This window comes from Bufo gargarizans, chromosome 4 (assembly GCF_014858855.1).
Source record: "Bufo gargarizans isolate SCDJY-AF-19 chromosome 4, ASM1485885v1, whole genome shotgun sequence".
Taxonomy (NCBI): Eukaryota; Metazoa; Chordata; class Amphibia; order Anura; family Bufonidae; genus Bufo; species Bufo gargarizans.
Genome location: NC_058083.1, coordinates 393,111,182 through 393,132,396, shown reverse-complemented (window position 1 = coordinate 393,132,396; position 21,215 = coordinate 393,111,182). Strand labels below are relative to the sequence as shown.

Below are 21,215 nucleotides of genomic sequence, written 5' to 3'. Positions count from 1 at the left end.
AAGTCAGCTGCTCTAGACTTTCACACCTCCTTAAAGTAAATCAGAGCAATTTACAGTCTTATGGTTTGGAAATACTGATACCATGTTTGTTAGAAAGTTAATGATCCAGAAGGATACTGGGCAATTTCCAATCTTTGACCATAATCCAGTTTAATTTAGTTTAACCAGATCTATAATCAATGATGGTTTCTTCTAGGAGTGTGCTATGGGTATTTTTAGCAGAAAAGTAATAGAAATATATCCGTAGGAATGTCTAGAACTTGGTATTTGTCCATAGAGAACTGCATAAATTAATATTAGAGATTGTTAAAATGGGGTAGTCTACCCATATTCAATCCTGGCAGAGTCCTGTGCACTTCCACTATATGTGGAGAAAATATACCTCACTACTGCATTCACATCAAATAAACGTAACAATTTTGATCAAACTGTTGTTACAGAACCAGATGTGGATCCGTTGTGCATTGTTAACTTATTTGACTTAGGCTACTCTTAAGGGCGTTATCTTGGCAGCCTTAGGCTGAGTTCACACGGGCGAGATTTCCGCACGGGTGCAATGCAGGAGGTGAACGCATTGCACCCGCACTGAATCCGGACCCACTCATTTCTATGGGGCTGTGCACATGAGCTGTGATTTTCACGCATCACTTATGCGCTGCGTGAAAATTGCAGCGTGCTCTATATTGTGCGTTTATCAGGCAACGCGTGAATGGGGCTGAGTGAAAATCGCAAGCAACTGCAAGCAAGTGGTTATAAGGGAAAATAATGGTTATAAGGGAAAATAATAGCATTCTTAATACAAAATGCATAGTACAATAGCGCTGGAGGGGTTAAAAAATAAAAAATAATTTAACTCACTTTAATCCACTTGCTTGCACAGCCGGCATCTCTTCTGTCTTCATCTTAGCTGTGTACAGGAAAAGGACCTGTGGTGACGTCACTCCGGTGACCATGGTAAAAGAACATGTGATGGACCATGTGATGACTGGAGTGACGTCATCAAAAGGTCCTATTCCTGTACACAGCAAAGAAGAAGACAGAAGAGATGCCGGCTGCGCGAGCCAGTGGATTAAGGAGAGTTCCATATTATTATTTTTTTTAAACCCCTCCAGCGCTATTGTATTAAGCATTCTGTATTAAGAATGCTATAATTTTCCCTAATACAATCTACACAACCCCGATCCCAAACCCGAACTTCTGTGAAGAAGTTCGGGTTTGGGTAAAGTTCGGATTTGGGTACCAAACATGCTGATTTTTCTCACGCGCATGCAAAACGCATTACAATGTTTGGCACTCGCGCGGAAAAATCGCGCCTGTTCCCGCAATGCACCTGCACCTTTTCCAGCAAGCCTTATTAGTCCTAACCCTTTAACTTCTATAAAGAGATCTGTACTCTGCTGCAGTGGAACCACCAGGCCGGTAGTAGTCTCAGTTCAGAGGCTGCTGACCCAAAGGGTGACACCACTGCAAAGCACGGATGGCCAACCTGAAACTCTTCAGCTGTTGCAAAACTACAACTCCCAGCATGCTCAGAACTATCAGCCTGCAGCAGGGCATGGTGGGAGTTGTAGTTTTACAACAGCTAGAGAGCCGCAGATTGGCCATCCCTGCAAGGGATCAGGTAAAACCAACCCGAGGTTAGGACAGACAGAGTTCATGCAATCTAAAGTCAGTCCGAGGGTCAGGGCAGGCAGCATAAGGTCAGTATGAAAAACAGGCAGAGGTCGGTACACAGACAGGCAAAACAAGACAATTGTGCACCTTAGCAAGGTACTGGACAACTAGAATCTATTGCTAAGGCACCTTCCTACAAAGGAAGGTGCCTCAAGTACCCTAAGGTGGCCAGAAATTGGCTTGGAAAGACTGAGGTGGATGGACCCTGGCCTTTTAAGAGCCAGAGAAAGCACGTGTATGCTCTTCGAGTGAAGAGTGGAAGAGCAGCCTACAGCATTGCATTGAACTTATCAATCAACTCCTTAAAGGACCAAGCAATTTTCAGTTTTTTTTGTGGGAAAGGTTTTTTTTTTTTTTTAATGGCATCATTTTATTACATAGGTTGCAGTGGGAAAATGGAAAAAAAAATGCAATTCCGCCATAGTTTTATGGGTTTCATTTGTACATTGTCTCCTATGCGGTAAAACTGACCTGGACCTGTTACCTTCATTCTGTAGGTCAATATGATTACAGCAATACCACATTTATATAGTTTTTCTTGTGTATAAAAAAAAGAAAGAAAGAAAAAACGTTCAAAAAAACTGATCTTTTCCTTGTCATATTGTGACTCATAACTTTGTATACTTAACCTCATGAAGCAAAATGAGGGCTCATTTTTTGCAAGGCAATCAAAATTTTTACTGATACCATTATGGAGTGTGAATGACTTTGATCACTTTTTATTAAAAAAATTTGGGGAGGTATAGCAACCCCAAAAAAACCTGCAAACTGCCCATTTAATTTTTTATTATATGGAGAAGGGGGGGATTAACACTCATTAAGTCCCTCTAGGGGGCTTTACCATGTGATCGCTTCTTCCATAGACAGCAATGATTTTAAATTGCAGGCTTCGGGAAATTAACTGTGTTCCTATGGAACCCTGCCACTTTGGGGTACACCTCAGAGCCTTCGAAAGGACCAAGACTAACATAGCAACCAAAGGGTTCCCTCGACCTCCTGAGTTTCACCTCTCAGAAGCCATGGTCACAATTAATCTGAGGGGTTAAAAGTCTGTAATCGGTATTATCGCTGATCATTGTAAATGGTTCCAGGTGTCTGCTGTGTAAAACAGCAGGCTTCCGGCAGCTATGGGGCCCGCTCAGCTTGTGAGGAGATGCCATCTTTGTATGTTAATAGATGTGGCACAATGTGACAGGGAAAGGGCCATTGAATAAAACTGGAAGAACAAACTGAAGCAACTAGGCTGTCTGTTAGCTTCAAGGTATGTTGCTACGGGTTATGTATAAATTTGGCCCGTATGTGATGGAAGGTGCTCGGTATGTGAATGTCATAAACACTGACATAATAAAAGTGTATTTGCTGTGATTTATTTTAGCCACTGATTTAACAAATAGAAAGAAAATAGTCTGTAATTATGATGGTGTCATCTACAAATTCGAAAAAGCTTATTCAAGGTTCAGTATGACTTCACTATTTGATTAAGCTTGGTAAATTGAGCTAATTAGAGAAAGAAAACACTATGGGTTACTACAGGCATTACAAATAAAATAAACTAATATTATGTAACATGTTAATTGCAGATGATGAAATATCTGATGGCGTAATGTCGTTTCAGACTAGTAGATTAGTGTCCCTGGATGTTACTGACCTTGACTTCTTGATGAAACATGCATTGCAATTTGTAAAACAAACCTATATTAAAAGACCTTATGGTAACAGTAATTCTTATGTGTTATGTCAAGTCTTAGGGCCATATCATCAACAAGCACCTCGAGTGATGACTGGTCAATCTAATAATAAGAACATTGTGCACTTTCACAAACTGGCGGGATATTGTGGAGAGTTAGTATCACTTTTCACATTCTGTACTTTGGACTTTCGGGCAAACGCTTCCAGCATTGCCATACCTGCTAAGGGAATCATACTTACCTAATCACTGCTGCTGGGTTCCGGCTCCTTTCCTCCCTCACTGTCGCTGCAGGTCTGGGTCTCCATGCGTCAACATCCGGTTTGACATGGGTCATGTGGCCACTGCAGCCAATGACCGCCCACTACAGTGATATGTCCCCCAAGCGTCAAAAACGTTATGGCTTTGGGAAGGTTTGGTCGCAAAAGGGTTAATGCAAAACAGACGGCTGAGTTAGTGGATTCTAATGCAGAAAGTTACCCAAGGTACCTTTGCTCTGACTTTGGCATCACCACAATATGCACTGAAACTGCACTTACAACAGCACAATATCAATGCAACTTGTCATTTTAAAGATTTCTCCATAACAGGCCAGAAATGTCTGATATGTGGTTCCAAAGCTCGGAACCCCATGATCAGCATAACAAAGGGACCTTTTCATTGCTTACAGAGGCAGAGCACCATATACATAACGTGGCTGTGCTTGGTACTGCAGCTCAGTCCCATTCACTTGAATGGGGCAAGCTACATTATTATGTACAACTAATATAGGGAGTGCAGCTGATGTTTAAGGTCAGATGCCTACTTATCAAAAACTGATGTTCTGTACTATAATGATGTGGCTCAATACCTTTAAAGGGGTTCTACACTTTCATTTAACTGATGATCTATCCTCTGGATAGATCATCAGCTTCTGATCGGCGGGGGTCCGACACCCGGGACCCCTGCCGATCAGCAGTTTGAGAAGGCCGCAGCGCTGCTGGAGGACCGCTGCCTTCTCAAACAGCTGATCGGCGGGGGTCCCGGGTGTCGTATTCCTGCCGATCAGAAGCTGATGATCTATCCAGAGGATAGATAATCAGTTAAATGAAAGTGCAGAAACCCGTTAATTTCCGGGGCTGTAATAAGCCCTTTACATGATGAAATAAAAAAGGAAAAATAAATTGTTTTTATATAAAATGTTTGACATATTTCTCTTCCCAGTAGGGCCATACCACAAAAAATATATTCAATTGGGACTTATTTTCATTAAATTGTTTTTCAAACACTACCAAGAAATTTGTGCCACAGACCTAAGCTTCAAAACTCAACTTCCATTTCTTGGTAATGATTCTTGTTGCTACTTGCATTGCTCTTAATCCTGCAAGCACTCTCTTCCTCCTTCCTTCCTTTCATTCTCATCCTACTTCCCCAGATTACACTTATTGGATTAGCAAGAATCATCATATCCACCCCCCACTAGATTCTTAATTTTTTTTAGCCCAACATATATGAAACTTAAGACAGCACCACATAACATTTGATTTTTACATCTTAAAACAGGATGTCCAGCATTTTACAAGATATGACCTACAGTATCACTATTTGATAGGTGTGGTCCAACACCCCGCACCCCCGCCGATCAGCTGTTTTGCAGTAGCTCTGGCGCCAGAACTACAGAGCTCCATCTACTTTGTACTGGAAGGAGGAGATTACTACAACGCTGTTCCCACTGAAGTGAATGGAAGCAGCACTTCAGTAACCAGCTCTGTTCACTATACAGCAGAAGGAGCTGTGTAGTTCTGGCATCAGGACAACTCACCTGGGGGTAGTATTGGACCTCAACGATCTGACAGTGATGGCCTGAGGATAGGTCCTCACTTGTATAATCCCTATATGCAGTGGGATTCAATCCCAACGTCAAAGTTACTCAATAGCTTAGCTTAGAGGTGTAATAAACATAATGCAACAAAAACAACTGTTAAACCCCAAACACATTATTACTCAGCGTTACTGCTATCAGAGGTAGGGCTTCATTCCATTTTTCTTACGTCAGTCTACCTATTACACTATCTTATCTTTTGAGTAACTTCAAAGTGAGATAGCAGTAAACAATAATTCATTCTTATTATTTCATCTTTTTATGGCCGATCATGATTGAAACAAGAGCCAAAACAAATGTAGCTTTAGAAGAATAAGTTAAAAAATTCTAACACTTGGGAGAAGGAAACCAAATAGAGAGAAAGTCCCCACATAGTAAAAAGCCCAAATTGTTCACAAAACAAATACCATTTTAGAGTTCACATATAGTGTACAGTAAAATGACTCTACATAAAAAGTTGAGTAACTTTTAAGTATACTATTATATATATTGCATTATACACTGGATGGATCCAAGGCTGTATTATAGTTTTTGAATTACCTATTCTGCTGGCAGTAGGGCTTATCCTCCAACCCAAGCGGCTTGTTCAGCATCTCAATAGAGCTTGTTTAACTAAGTTGCATTCTGGGAAGTGTAGTCTTTATACCAGGAGATGTACAGATGATATAATAAATGCCATTTGATCAGCTAAGATATTAAAGTTGTGCATGTCAAACAGCTTGTGAAATATTTCCAGTGATGAGCAGCAGAAGTATGAATGCAGCTCTGGGGCACAATACTAGAGATGAGTTGGGATCAGTGGTAAATGAGTATAGATTTTACCTGCATATACTGTAAGCTTCACCTGGTACACAGGTCCAGCAGGCTGCCCTAGCACTCTATTTTTTTTAGCCTGGCCAAAGCAGAGAGGCTTGTCGGTGCCTCCCCTGACAAAGATTCAAAGCACATGCCCTATCTGCTCTGTACCTCAATCTACACCAGAAATACACCGAAAATGGGCAAATTTCTGTTAGTAATTGACCCCCATTTTTCTTCGCAAAATTTAAGAATGCGACCATGATTGTAGGAACATGGGCTGTAACAAAATATCGTTGTTCTGAATGAGCCAGGAAGTTTTTGTGTTTAAGGTCGGCTCGTACTTTGATATCAGAGTATTGCTGTATTTAGTCTAATCAGAAGCCATTGTTTCATGTTGAAGCAAGTTTCCTGGAAGTTCAGAGAATGCTCACTGTTTAACTGTCGTCTACATGCCTAATTGACATTCTTTACGCTCTGCCTCTTTGAAATGTTCCCCATGAGTGTGGGCACTGACAGGATAAAGAGAAACACTCTTACTTTTAAGCCAGACCAGACAAAAATGAGGTAATGGTCCCATCGTTTCTGCAAGATTTATTGCATGATTTAGACTTGAAAGTGGAAATGCAGTTTGCTACAACAGGGGTCAACTCTTGGTTTTAATAAGGGTCCGGTTACACAAGCCAATAACGAGTGGCAATCCACAATATACAAGTCGACCAGCATTCATATAGAGTCTCTCACATAACCTGGTAAATGGCAATTTGGGCACCTCTCTTCTGCGCTAAACCTGTTATGCATCATGGACGTAACATGTTAAGCCCGTAGAGGAAAATATGGAGCACATGTTTGCACAGAACTTTCAACAGCTACTAGGAGCAACCAATATCCATTGTATTGTACTTTTCATGAACCAACACATTACACAGGGGTGCCTTACATTACATAGCTACTCCCTGCTCCAGATCTGAAGAGAGAACTTAACCAAGTTTTGAAAGCCGCTTCACAACATCATCGATCATTTTTATGGCTGGCGAGTAAAAGCTATGAAATAAGGAGACCTCAATCCTTCCATTTCTCAGATTTAACATTATGGCATATTTTTAAAACACAATGATAGATTGTGCTAAAGAAAATGCAAGTGCAAAAAGCCAACCTATCAACATCCATGGCAGGAGACAAGCCTGAGGTCATGTTCATTAGCACGTAATGTGTGCTATGAAGAATTTACCAGCAGAAATAATGGTGGTGTGAACAGAGACCTGGGAAATGGACTGATGATAATGAATCACAAATTTGTTCAATCAATAAGTTAAACTAGACCTTAACCCTTTGTCTGATCTTTGCTCTTAAAGTGAATAAAGTGAGAGTATGCTGTCCATTACTCATATGCAACAGCTGTTATACATTACTAAAGTGCAAAGCGCTTTCATATTTCTGACAAATGTATGGAGGCATTTCAAATGTATGATTCATTTTTTATTTATTTATTTTATGCACTTATATCACACTGTCCCCAATGGGGCTCACAATCTAAGGTCCCTATCAGTATGTCTTTGGAGTGTGGGAGGAAACCGGAGTACCCGGAGGAAACCCACGCAAACATGGGGAGAACATACAAACTCCATGCAGATATTGTCTTAGGTCAGATTCGAACCTAGGACCCCAGCACTGCAAGGCACCAATGCTAACCACTGAGCCACCATGCTGCCCACATGGTGAGATGTTCTAAGAGATAGCCGAAATGGTGAAGCTAAACACAAAGGTCCTGATTTACTAATGTGTCTGTACCTAAAATTTGTCTAAAAAAGGAGCAAATTTGCTCAACTAGGGTTTCCACATACTTTTCCGACTTGCTTTAGACAGGACAGGGCTTATTGGACTGGTGCAGAGCTTCTGGTTAAAACAGCAGGCCTAAGATGCTCTATTCTGTGCCAAAACTGTGCCATAATTCTGATGTAAAGTTCTGTCTCAAAGTAAACTAACAAACAGTTTGTATAGAGTTAGTCAAAAGTGTCCATCCCTGCATCCAGCCTGAGCCCCTGTGATACATCTGGTGCGGGTCTAGACAGCCTGTCTAAATTTATGTAATCTATATTATAAGCAAATCAGGGCCACCATGATTTAACTGTATATTAGAAAACGTATTACTTTATATAAGCAGTCACCATCCAAAGCAAAAGAAAAATCTTTTCCAATCTAGATAATACAATAAAATCTGTTCCGAAGGATCCATTGCGAAGACCACTACAAAATAGGGGAACTACGGTACATTTTAATTATACAGAGCATTAAAGGATTCAAAGGAATCCGTTAATGAAGCTGGTACAGGGAAACTAGTCGAGAGGAGACAGTCCATTTTAATGTTTGATCAACTTTTAAGCTTCCTCAGCCCAATACATGTTGTGGGCTTATTCTAAAGTACGCAGGGCCATTAAAATGTGTTGAATTTTATCAAAAGGTGCTACTCAAAGTGCCTTTGTCCTTGATCTCCCAGTGCAGATTTGGGTGGAACCAAAGACCCGAGACTGTGCTGAACAAAGAGAGTTCAGAACAACAGAGGAGGAAGAAGTTGTGTGGCACTACTAGAGCTCGCCAAACAATTCCCATTGTGTTTCAGTAGAAGGACACATAAGAAGGATGACCACCTCTACAAAACACTAGAAGAGTACGCAACCTGTGATACTGCATAGACTATGAGACATCTAAAGGAGTGGTGAGAACTTTTATAACCATGTCATTTTGTTATACAAAGAGCCCTGGGACATTGATTTTATTTGTATTTTATTTTTCTTCCTGGACTACAGGGACCAGGTCTCCAGTGGTAGCTCATAGCAGATTCTAACACTGCCTCTTTACCTCGCAAGACATTTTTTTGTTATCTCAAATAGAAAGATACACAAATAGACAAAATATTCATAGTTTGTAAGTTTGCTAAATGCATGATCAGAAAAACTCTAGTTAGACTTTTTGATTTTAGCAAAGTTATATAAATCCACTATTGAATACACGGGTGTTGCGTATAAGAAAAAAGCTCCAACCCTCAAATATACAACGGTATTGTTGTATCTTTAGAAAAGTTATACAGTAAGATACTTACTTCTGTCTTAATCTGATGTATGCAGACGACAAATTGTTCCAGGCTTCAGCATTCTGAAACAAAATAAATAAAAAGAACATATAAAATCCAAGAAACAATCTGTTATGATAAGTATCTCTTTTTATCCCTCTGAACGTGACCCAAATGGCATAAAATATCACACCTATCTTATAGGAAGCCTCTAAATCATTCATATGTACAGTCAAAACCTGAAATTTCATGCATTTCTCCCATGGGATGTGTGAAAAGTTCAGCAGATAGCGCTGCCTTCTGGCAGCTGTGGAACATTTAAAGACTTATTAAATAGAAATGGTGACTGTGAACCTCTATATTATGTCTACACAAAACACCCGAAATACATATGTACAAACCCCATGTAAAATAAGTGCAAGATAACGCATTTCTGCATAAATCTGACCCAACCCTGCCTGACGTACAATAGTGACACTTGCACACACACATATACCTTCCACGCTAAATGCATAATTTCAAATTGCTTAAATATTCTTTACCCTCTTCCCGACCATGGGTCTTTAAACATGGTGCCCGCCTTACACAGCAGACACCTGGGGCTACCACCTGTGATTGAAGACCGCAGACATTTAATGCCTCAGATGCCTTGGTTAATTGTGACCGCAGACATTTAACGCCTCAGATGCCATGGTTAATTGTGACCACGGCACCTGGGGAAAGTCGTTCGTACTATGTAATAGCCTCTTACTCTCTGAAGTAACTGAGCTGTAGATCTTTTAGAGGCCTGCAGGTGGCAGGGCTCCATAGCAACATAATGAATCTCCCATAAACTGCAATGGCAATTCATTGCAGTAAAAGGGAGAAGTGATCTGAAGATCGCATATTCAAGTCCCCTAAGGATAAAAAAAACTAGTAAAAAAAAAAAGTTTAAAAAAAAAATCTAAAAATGTTAAATCACCCCCTTTCCTCATAATAAAAATAAGATAAATGCACGTACTATTAAAATATAAATATGTTTATCCCATATGGCCATAACAGGGGGAAAAAATCTAAATGCCGATTTGTTGATTTTTAGAATAAAAAAATAAATAAATCATACACACTCCAAAAAGGAATCAATAAAAACTACAGATTGCCTCGCAAAAAATATGCCTTCACTCATGTAGACATAACTATAAAGAAGTTTTGGGAATCAGAATATGGCAAAGCAGAGAATTTTTTTTCCCAACATTTTTATTTTTTCCCAGTATTAAAACACTATGAAAACAATATAAATGTGGTATCGCCATAACTGTACTGACAAAGAGAATGCAGGTAACAGGTTAGTTTTAGCAAATAGTGAATGCCGTAGAAAAGAATCCCATAAAACTGGTGAAATTGCATTTTGTTTTCCAATTTCACCCATTTGGATTTTTTTTCCCCAGCTTCCCACTATATCGTATGCATTATGAAATGGTGCCATTAGAAAGCACAACTTTTCCTGCAAAAAACAAGCCTTCATATGGCTATGTGAATGGAAAAATAAAAACTTATGGCTCCTGGGAGAAAAAACTAAAATGCAAATATCAGAAAATCAGAGTCTTGAAGGAGTTAAAGGGGATGTCTCATCACAGACAAACCATTTCATTTGAGTGACAGCTCATGGTAGGTTCAGCTCCAAACTTGCTGTCACTGAGAGGCAGCGCCTTGTGGCGGTCTTAGAGGAAGGAGGCCATTACTGTTCAGTGTATGGAATTACCACAAGATTTGAAACAGCAATAAATCGCCTTTCAGGGACAGGTGATTTTCAGTTTTTTTTTTCTCTTGATTTTTTATTCCCAGCCATCCCAAAGCCATAACTTTTTTCATTCACAAATGGGGACTTGTTTTTTGCAGACAAGACACACTTTCTAATGGCACATTTATGGTTGCATACCATGTAGTGGGAAAAAAATTCCAAATGGGGTGGAATTATAAAGAAAACATGCCACAGTTTTTATGGGTTTTTTTTTTTACACCGTTTCTTATGTGGTAAACCTGACCAGTTACTTTTATTTTCCAGGTGAGTGCGATTACAGCGATGGCACATATGTATAGTTTTACTTGTGCTTTAATACTGAAAAAAATGTAAAACTTTGCATTGCCATATTCTGACCCCATAACTTTTGAAATTTTTTGTCTACGGAGCGGTGTGAGGGCTAAATTGTGTGGGACAATCTATATATTTCATTGATACCATTCTGGAGGGTGTGTATGACTTTTTAATCACTTTTTATTACATTTTTCGTGGGAGGTGAAGTGACCAAAAAACGGCGAATAGGCCATTTTTTTTTTTCTGTTTTGTCGCTTGCCATAGGGGGATAAATATTTTTATATTTTAATAGTACAGGTGTTTTCACATGTGGTGATGCCCATGATGTAAATTTTTTAAAATTATTTATGCATTTCTATTTTAATTTTAGGGAAGTGTTTTGAATTTTTGTAGTTTCTTAAAACTTTTTTTCCCCCCACACTTTTTAGTAGTTTCCCAAGGGAACTATAGCAAGCAATCATTAGACTGCTATGGGATTACACCGTGTTCCTATGGAGCCCTGCCAGGCTCTCAATAGGAACTAATGTGTGGCAGCCCTCTACCACTCCTGCCACACACTGCATCCGGCTCCCCCGATCGTCACCAGGAGCGCGCGCTCCTGGTCTTTACCCTTCTAAATGTCGTGGTAAATTTGACCACAGCATCTGAGGGGTTAAATGTTATAGTCAATTGCATACATTAGTCCTGGGTGCCTGCTGTTCAAAACAATAGGCATCTGACAACTATGCAGCAAGCGTCGATCGACGTAAATTTAAGTGGGACGGCCGGGAAGGAGGTAGTTGTCTGGTTTAAATACCTATTAGGGCATTTTGAGTCATTTGTGACCTCCATCTATTAGTGGGAGCAGAGATCACGTACAAACATGTCTTATTCTGGATGTCACAAACTTACATGTACAGGCCATTAATTTCAGAGGACAGGCACCATGTAATGCCTTATTTATCTTGTTGTGGTCCTGCAAGTCACCCAAACATTTTCTGCCAAGCATCGCACACAGATAAAAATTGGCAATGGAATTATATTTAATAGGTGTAGATTTATGGGACACTACTCAAAGTTATTAAAGGAAAAGGGCAGAAAAAGGAACATACTGTAACTATTTCTTAAGTTTTGCATTAAAAAAACGACTTGAATTATTACACAAAACATGTGTGCCCATCGACTACTCAAAACCATGGGGAGACCTCTAAAAGATGTGGCAAGAGAGGACAATAAACAGCCAGGTAAATGTCAACTCTAGATACAGTACTTTTAAAAGGCAAACATAAGTAAAATTTCCAGAGAAACATTTGAGATTTCAGATCAGACAAGTATTAACTTTATGTCAACTTTGGATGAACATCTTTTGAGAATGATTTTATGGACCAGTCCTGATGCTTTCAAAATCATCTGCTCAATTCTAAGGAACTCCTGAAAACATGACCGTCAGGTGGGCCCTGAGGACTGGAGTTGAGGAACACTGTTCTACATGGAAACAAGAAAGAGATAAGCCCCTATAAAATATGTTATCGACATCTGACACCAGGAAGACATAGATACCGATAAGGAAATATTGTAATTTACCTTATGATGCATCTGAAAAACTGAAGATCAGTAAATATTTGAGCATTGCTAGAAAAATTATTCCTGCGGTCATTCAACAGTGGGAACAGAAAGGATTAACATGGGCAAGGGACATTATTGACCAAGGGGCGTATTATACGTTTTGAAAAACTGACACCAAAATATGGGATACCAAGTCGAAATTACTTCACGTACAAGCAATTAAAAGAGTTTTATAGAAGCAGGTTTAGGCCTCTTTCACACTTGCGTTGTCCGGATCCGGCGTGTACTCCACTTGCCGGAATTACACGCCGGATCCGGAAAAACACAAGTGAACTGAAAGCATTTGAAGACGGATATGTCTAAGGGCTCTTTCACACTTGCGTTGTCCGGATCCGTCGTGTACTCTATTTGCCGGAAGTGCCCGCCGGATCTGTAACACCGCAAGTGAACTGAAAGCATTTGAAGACTGATCCGTCTTCAAAATGCGTTCAGTGTTACTATGGCAGCCAGGACGCTATTAAAGTCCTGGTTGCCATAGTAGTAGTGGGGAGCGGGGGAGCAGTATACTTACAGTCCGTGCGGCTCCCGGGGAGCTCCAGAATGACGTCAGAGCGCCCCATGCGCATGGATCACGTGCCATGCGATCACGTCATCCATGTGCGTGGGTTGCCCTGACGTCACTCTGGAGCGCCCCGGGAGCCGCACGGACGGTAAGTATACTGCTCCCCACTACACTTTACCATGGCTGCCAGGACTTTAGCGTCCCGGCAGCCATGGTAACCATTCAGAAAAAGCTAAACGTCGGATCCGGCAATGCGCCAAAATGCCGTTTAGTTTAAGGCCGGATCCGGATCAATGCCTTTCAATGGGCATTAATTCCGGATCCGGCCTTGCGGCAAGTGTTCAGGATTTTTGGCCGGAGCAAAAAGCGCAGCATGCTGTGGTATTTTCTCCGGCCAAAAAACATTCCGGTCCTGAACTGAAGACATCCTGATGCATCCTGAACGGATTTCTCTCCATTCAGAATGCATTAGGATAAAACTGATCAGGATTCTTCCGGCATAGAGCCCCAACGACGGAACTCTATGCCGGAAGAAAAGAACGCAGATGTGAAAGAGCCCTAAGAAAAGCAGATTATCTCAAAATACAATTCCCAGTTTGATACCTTCTTGGCTGGTAAACTATCTTTATCCATGACCTAGATTTATAGGGTTTTAAAACTTAATGAAAGGAGAATTTACCCATGCAGCAGCATGGAAGAAGGAGATGAATCTTTCAACTCCTATAGAATCCATCAATGATAGATTACGCAAAGATGTTTGAACAGTGTTATAAAACAATGAGGGAAATGCATTATAAGATTGTTTATCGGGTATATTTTGACTACTATCCTAATAGAGAGATTTTTTCAGGACTATACACAATCTTGTCCCAAATGCAATAAACCGCAAGAGACATTGTATCATTGTTTTGGGGAATGTGGGCCTTTTATTAGATTACTTGCAGAAGGACCCGGCTGGGCACGGGTATATTTCATTTAATGTTCGTGTGTGTCGTTAAAAGATATCAACAGTATCCCCCATAACAGTGACCTCTACAGCACCCCGCCCCTTTAACAGTGAACTCCACAGTCCCCCACCCCTTAACACTGACCCCCCCAGTGCCCCCGCCACTTTAAAATGGGACCTCCACAGCAGCCCATCACCTTAACTTTGACCTTCACAGCAGCCTGCCCCCTTTAACAGTGAGTTTCACAGCAGCCTGCCCCTTTAACAGTGAGTTTCACAGCACCCCACTCCCTTGACAGTGACCTCCTCAGGGGCCCGCCCCCTTAACAATGACCTCACAGTACCCTGCTGCCTTAATAGTGACAGCCACAACAGTTGTCCCTTTAATAGTGGCCCCTGCCCCCTTAACAGTAACATCCACAGTGAACGCCTCTTCAACAGTGACCTCCGCAGTGTTCGTCCCTATAACAGTGACCCCCACAGCGCCCTGCCCCTTTAATGCTAGGGCTACACAACGACATGTGTCGTGTGACATTTTGTCTGAACAATTTTTATAATGATAGGCTATGGTGTCGCACTGCGACATGTGACATGCTGCGACACAACAGTTGCAAAACATCCATCCAGATATATTTTTCTGCGACTGTCGCATCTCAGTCGCAGCATGTCGCTGTGCAACACCATAGCATTATAAAAATTGGCGCGCGACATTGGTGCGACATCAATGTAGCGCAACACAAGTAGCAGTGTAGTTGTGCCATATGTGTCGTGCGACTTATTGTCGTGCAGCACATGTCGTCGTGTAGCCCTAGCCTAAAGCTGACCCACAGCAGTGAAGAAAAATGGCTGGGTTGTTATGGAAACCTGGAGTAAAACTGTGCGTATGTGGAGACTAAGGGCGTGCAAGCTTCTACTGGCTGATAAGGGACATGTGACCGTGTGTATCGCAGTTAGGATATGAAGAGAAAGACTTGCAGGCTTGTATTGGTTAATGCAGGTCATTTTTTGGTAATATATCAGGAACGGTACGTCCTAGAGAGCTGTGACCCCCACAAGATTTATTTCCAGGTAGCAAGGGATGTGTATACCAAGTTTAGTTGAAATCGATGGTTGCGTTTTTGAGTGATCGCGGAACATACATACATACGTCCTTCTTTATATATATATAGATGGCAAGATATTATTCACTTTATAGGTGTATTAATCAAAACGAGAGTTATATTGGATGTGTGCTTTTATTTAATGGACCAGAAAATTCAGCAGCGTCTTTGATTCATACAGTGTTAGTGGTTACTAAAAAGATCGTATTATGTAACTGGTTAAAAATGGAGCCCCCTAATTGAGAAATGGTAGAATTCGGGTCATTTAGTAGGAGTGATGAGACCGAGAAAATAAAACAATATGTAAGATTCTGGGGGAAGTCTCCTCACTGAGTATGAAGGGGGATGAATTACCTAAATATATCATGACCCTGGTTGCTTTCCCGAAACCAAGGATGTAATAATTAAAGGGGAAAGGATGCACAACAGACCAGAGGGAGGGAGGGTTCATGGTGCGGTAGATTAAATGTGGGTTTTGAGGATATGATGTTTTGTATTTCTTCTTATAGCTACATTAATGGATTATCTTTGATGTATCCTCTTCTTTCTTGATATTTAATAAAAAAGATAATTGAGAAACAAATATGCGATGTAAGCATCTCAGCCAAAGGTATAGATCTGAATATATACAGATGGGCCTGATCAGGTCCTGAGTACCATAAAAAGTTAGATTTTAAATTACATTTTTAACTTTTAATCAAGTATCATGTGCATAAGGCATTCACATTGTGGAGAAATCTAACAGAAAATTTCAGTATCTCGATTCAACTGCAAGAAAGTAGCAGTTCCAATTTCTGGCTCTGAACAAGACTTTAGTCAAAGACACTGATTTGCTGCGACATTAGGCCAAATATCTGTCTATCTGGAAGAAACCAAAGCCAACTGGACAGTAACACCTTTTCCCTAGACTTAATTACAAACAATCAGCTACAGCAACGTGAAGAATGAGAAATTCTTTATCTTGGGAAAATCACTCATACTCAAGACAATACTAGAATGTAAGACACCATGATGTATGGTGTGTTTACCATAACGTCCCCTAGTGTTTCACGATAACGTCACCTAGTCTTTTACCATAATGCCACCTAGTGTTTCAGCAGTTTGTAACTAAACTAGTAAGGGAGGGAAGATACAAAGGAATTATAGTACAGTGAACCCATTTAAAAAATGATCTCACATGTCACTGCGTTTGGAACAACAATTTTTAGGCAAGGTAGGTTATGGTGCTCTTCAGAGTGCCCAAATGTCTCAGGAATAGTTTGCAGATTTCTGCATATTGATTTTGAAAAGCTCCTTGGTTATAATGTTATGTCATCTCATTGGACACAAATTTCTAAAGACTGCCCAAATTGGAGGCCAAGCTTCATAGGACCACCAATGTGATCTTCTGACATGTCTTTATGATGTGTTAGGTCAGGTCAATTTGGTTGAATGTCACTTACATCAGGCTCCAGGGTAACACAACGTTGAAAAGCTCTTGCAGCCCCTTCGTATCCTTGTAGGGTGATATAGGCGCAGCCCAGTGAAAACCAAACTCCAAGCTGTAAATTCAAAACAGGATACATTAAAGGGGTATTCTCACAATCTTGCCTAAACCTCATTGTACCCCATGGTCAAATACTTTTAACCAAAATGCAAGGTTCTCATTGAATGCCCCAAAATACTACATTGTATTGGTTTGTTGGTAAGCTAGTTAGGTACAGGTTCTATTCTAAGACAACCCCTTTAAAAGGGGTTTTCCAATTTGTAAAAAAGTGGTCTAAAGGGGGAGATGTTCTGAATAATAAAATAACATATACTCACCAGTACTGCCTATCCAGTCCTCACCTCCAGTCTGTTTTATTATTTTAGAACATCTCCCCTGCTTTGGGCAACTTTTTTTTTAAAAATAACTTGGAAAACCCCTTTAACAATAAAGATGAGACATGAAGGACATTCTATATATGTATTTGTGGTTTACAGCTACATCCATTTTATATATTGGGAAATTAGTTTATGATTGGTAACTAATGTCATGGTCTGTGTAAAGCTCAGATGTTGAAATAGTTTCTAAAGTTTTTGGAGAGAATTTATCATGAGGGTAATATCTGAAGCCAGTTTTCCTCAACTCTGAGATGGCATACTTTGTGTCAAATTTATCAGATGTACCCCAGAGGAACTCTACAAAGGTTTAACATTCCGGCAATGTGTTTCTTCTGTACTTTGATGTGATCCCAAGGGTTGTGTATGGATAGCACTATTTAGTTTATTGTGCCCTACTCATAGGGAGGAAGGTTTGACCTCCCACCCCCAGACACACACTTTGAGGGAGGAGATGGATAATTTATAGCATCAGCCAATTAGTCTGGCCTAAGAAGCCTTAGTGAGAGGAACTGCATGTGCCTGGGCAGTTTCCTATCAGGATTCTCCATCCCTCTATGCTGAGCGCAAGTGTCAAACTCCTGGGAGAAATAAAATAAATACGTGCAGACTATTTAGGATCACAAGGGTCTGTGTATGTTAGTAAAGGTATGCTCATTTATGCCAAAATACTTTGTTTGTGGAGAGGGTATGTGTTGAGAGCGCCCACCACACATATAACAGATCGGCCATCTGTTTGAGGACCTGCACCCCAACGTAGGAACTGCAGTACTGATTGTGAGAGTTTTGCATGCCTGTGGTCAGTTTGGAAGAATAGCAAAGTTATTGTTGCTGCCCATGAACAGCTATTGGGAGAAGACTAAACAGTGATATACTTTAGAACAGTGCGTGTTGCTTCTGTTTGTACTGCAACTCTGATTATCCTCAGTAAAGAGACTGTTCTTTGTTATCACTAAAATCGACTTGTCATTGCCTCCACCATCTGCTGGCCCACTGCACCTGCCCTCCTGCCTTGCACTCTGACAATTATCTACCATCAAGGGGACCCCAACTACCACCAGGCAGGAGCCCCAATACCAGAGTGTGTCCTGAGGGAAGAAAGGATGTGTCCTCCATTCAACTGTGTATTGCAAATCTTTGACATAAAACAGGGAACTGAGTAAAATAAAAATGTGCCCTTACTGTACATATCTTAAAACTATATAAAACTAGACCACGGAGGACATAAGGGGTCCTACTAAAGCAGGTTAAAGTTTCAATCAAGTCAGAACAACAGTTACTACTTTATACATTACTATGATTCAGATTACACAGAGTAGTGAGCATCATTTCAAATAAATTGTTTGATATATAAATAGAAATGGGACAACACATTCAAAAGAAAGTCTAGAAGCAATTGACACATTCACAGCATAGTGAAATCTGGAGATCTGAGGCCTCAAGATACTTCCTGAGGTCACAGCTACTGTACGTGCCAGTCCAAGATTACATATTGGTGAAAACAGATAGGCAAACTAGAAGAACATCTACTTTGCAATAAACTCTTCAGAGGTCATGCTCAGTCATTGAAAAGACTTCAAGTGAATGAGGAGTTGTCAGGATTTATAGCAGTGAGCTCAACCATGATTGCTCCAACACACTGACTGCTGGATTAAGTGGGAACCTACTGCAGCTATTTATTATGAAACTGTAAGTTTCAATTCCAGCAATAAGTCATTACAAGAGCTCACAGTCATGTGTTAGAAGCAGAAACTCTCTGATTCCACAAGCGTGCAGAATGCACAACACTAATGCGTTTTCATCATTAACTATTGCTACTTAAGATGAAAGTTTAAAAATATTCAAGTGGATATTTTGCAGCATGGAACCACCTCCAAATTTAGTGGATATCTCCTTTCACAAGTGGACCTCTCTGGTAAAATAATAAAGGCAGTGCTAAATAATATATTACAGTTTTGCTAAAACACACATTTATTAATAAAATTATGTGTTACCAACACACAGAACTATCCAGAATGTCTATACATCTACTCTGTACAACCAGCAGTAGACTATAAGCATCTCTTTACACATCTGGCATCTATAAATTTAGTTTTGCAGGTGGATTTACTCCTGTATTCCATTTATGTATAAAGTGTACCTAACCTGAACAATTTTTGATTAAAAACGTTGCTTATTTACCTATGTTACTACTTTAGTGATCTAGCCATCTAAAGTTTAGGACATGGCAGCGAACTTCAGGTGCCTATTTGGTCACTAAAACGTGGTAAAATAAGTACATAAAGTGCATTACAAATATAAATTATGGACAATTTAGAATAACTTAATTAAAAAAAGAGAAAAAGATTAAGTACACGTTAAGGGTCCAGCTACATGGTGACGTGTTGCGCAACAAAAAGGCTACAGCTACAGTGGGGGAAATAAGTATTCAATACACTGGTGATTTTGCAAGTTTTCACACCTACAAAGAATGAAGAGGTCTGTAATTTTTATCGTAGGTATATTTCAACTGTGAGAGACAGAATAAAAATAAAAAAATATAGAAAATAAATCTGAAAGTAACATTGTATGATTTTTACATAATTTATTAGAATTTTATTGCATAAAAAAAGAATTTGATCACCTACCAGAATTCTGCAAGAATTCTGGCTCTCCCAGACCTGTTTTTCTTTAAGAAGTCCTCCTACTCTGCACTCATTACCTGTATTAATTGCACCTGTTTGAACTCTTTACCTGTATAAAAGACACATGTCCACACACTCAATCAATGAATTACACTCCAACCTCTCCATCATGGCCAAGTTTAAAGAGCTATCTAAGGACACCACGGTCAAAATTGTAGACCTGAACAAGGTTGGGATGGGATACAGGACAATAACCAAGCAGCTTAGTGAGAAGGCAACAACTGTTGGTGCAAGTATTCGAAAATGGAAGAAACACAAGATGACTGCCAATCTTCCTCGGTCTGGGGCTCCATGCAAGATCTCGCCTCGTGGGGTAAGGATGATTCTGAGAAAGGTCATGAATCAGCCCAGAACTACACGGGAGAACCTGGTTAATGACCTGAAGAGAGCTGGAACCACAGAGATTACCTTAACACACTATGCCGTCATGGAATAAAATCCTACAGGACACGCAAGGTCCCCCTGCTCACGCCAGCACATGTCCAGACCCGTTTGAAGTTCGTCAATGACCATCTGTATGATCCAGAAGAGGCATGGGAGAAGGTCATGTGATCAGATAGGACCAAAATAGAACTTTTTGGTATCAACTCCACTCGCCGTGTTTGGATAAAGAAGAATGAGTACAACCCCTAGAACACCGTCCCAACAGTGAAGCATGGGGGTGGAAACATCATATTTTGGGGGTGCTTTTCTGCTAAGGGGACAGGGCGACTGCACCGTATTAAAGAGAGGATGGATGAGGCCATGTATCGAAACAACCTCCTTCCCTCAGTAAGAGCAATGAAGATGGGTCATGGCTGGGTCTTTCAACATAACAATGACCCGAAACACACAGCCAGGGCAACTAAGGAGTGGCTCAATAAGAAGCATTTCAAGGTCCTAGAGTGGCCTAGCTAATCACCAGACCTGAACCCAATCGAAAATCTTTGGCGGGAGCTGAAACTCAATGTAGCCCAGAAACCTGAAAGACCTGGAGAAGATATGTATGGAGGAGTGGGCCAAAATCCCTGCTGCAGTGTGTGCAAACTTGGTCAAGAACTACAGGAAACGTCTGACCTCTCTAATTGCAAACAAAGGTTTCTGTACTGTATTGTATTTTGCAATGATAGTCAATGGTGATGAAATTCAACATGCTGCGACTGTGACAGTCTCAAAAATATCCGACTTGGATAAACCAACTATACCAACTAACCAGTTTGACTTTCAGCTAATTCTAAAGGTGTTATTCTGGTAGTCCACTGGTTTTCACCCTTTAACCCCTTATACAGGCATATGGTCTTCGATGCAGGGGAGCCAAAAGGCTGCCACCTCTTGAGATAGTCCCAGTGTAGTTGGTGGCTGACCCATGCTGGTCAGA

The 21,215-nt window shown here is 40.5% G+C and overlaps 1 protein-coding gene across 2 annotated transcripts in view; it reads right to left on the bottom strand.

Annotated features, from left to right (window-relative positions):
- Positions 1-21,215, bottom strand: part of TTC27 (tetratricopeptide repeat domain 27) — a 370,180-nt gene that overhangs the window by 42,146 nt on the left and 306,819 nt on the right. For both annotated transcript variants that reach the window (XM_044290184.1, XM_044290186.1), the window contains 2 exons: positions 16,757-16,855; positions 9,118-9,170 (listed from right to left, as the gene is read on the bottom strand). In XM_044290184.1, the coding sequence (XP_044146119.1) occupies positions 9,118-9,170; positions 16,757-16,855 (152 nt within the window). The remainder of the gene's footprint in view (positions 1-9,117; positions 9,171-16,756; positions 16,856-21,215) is intronic.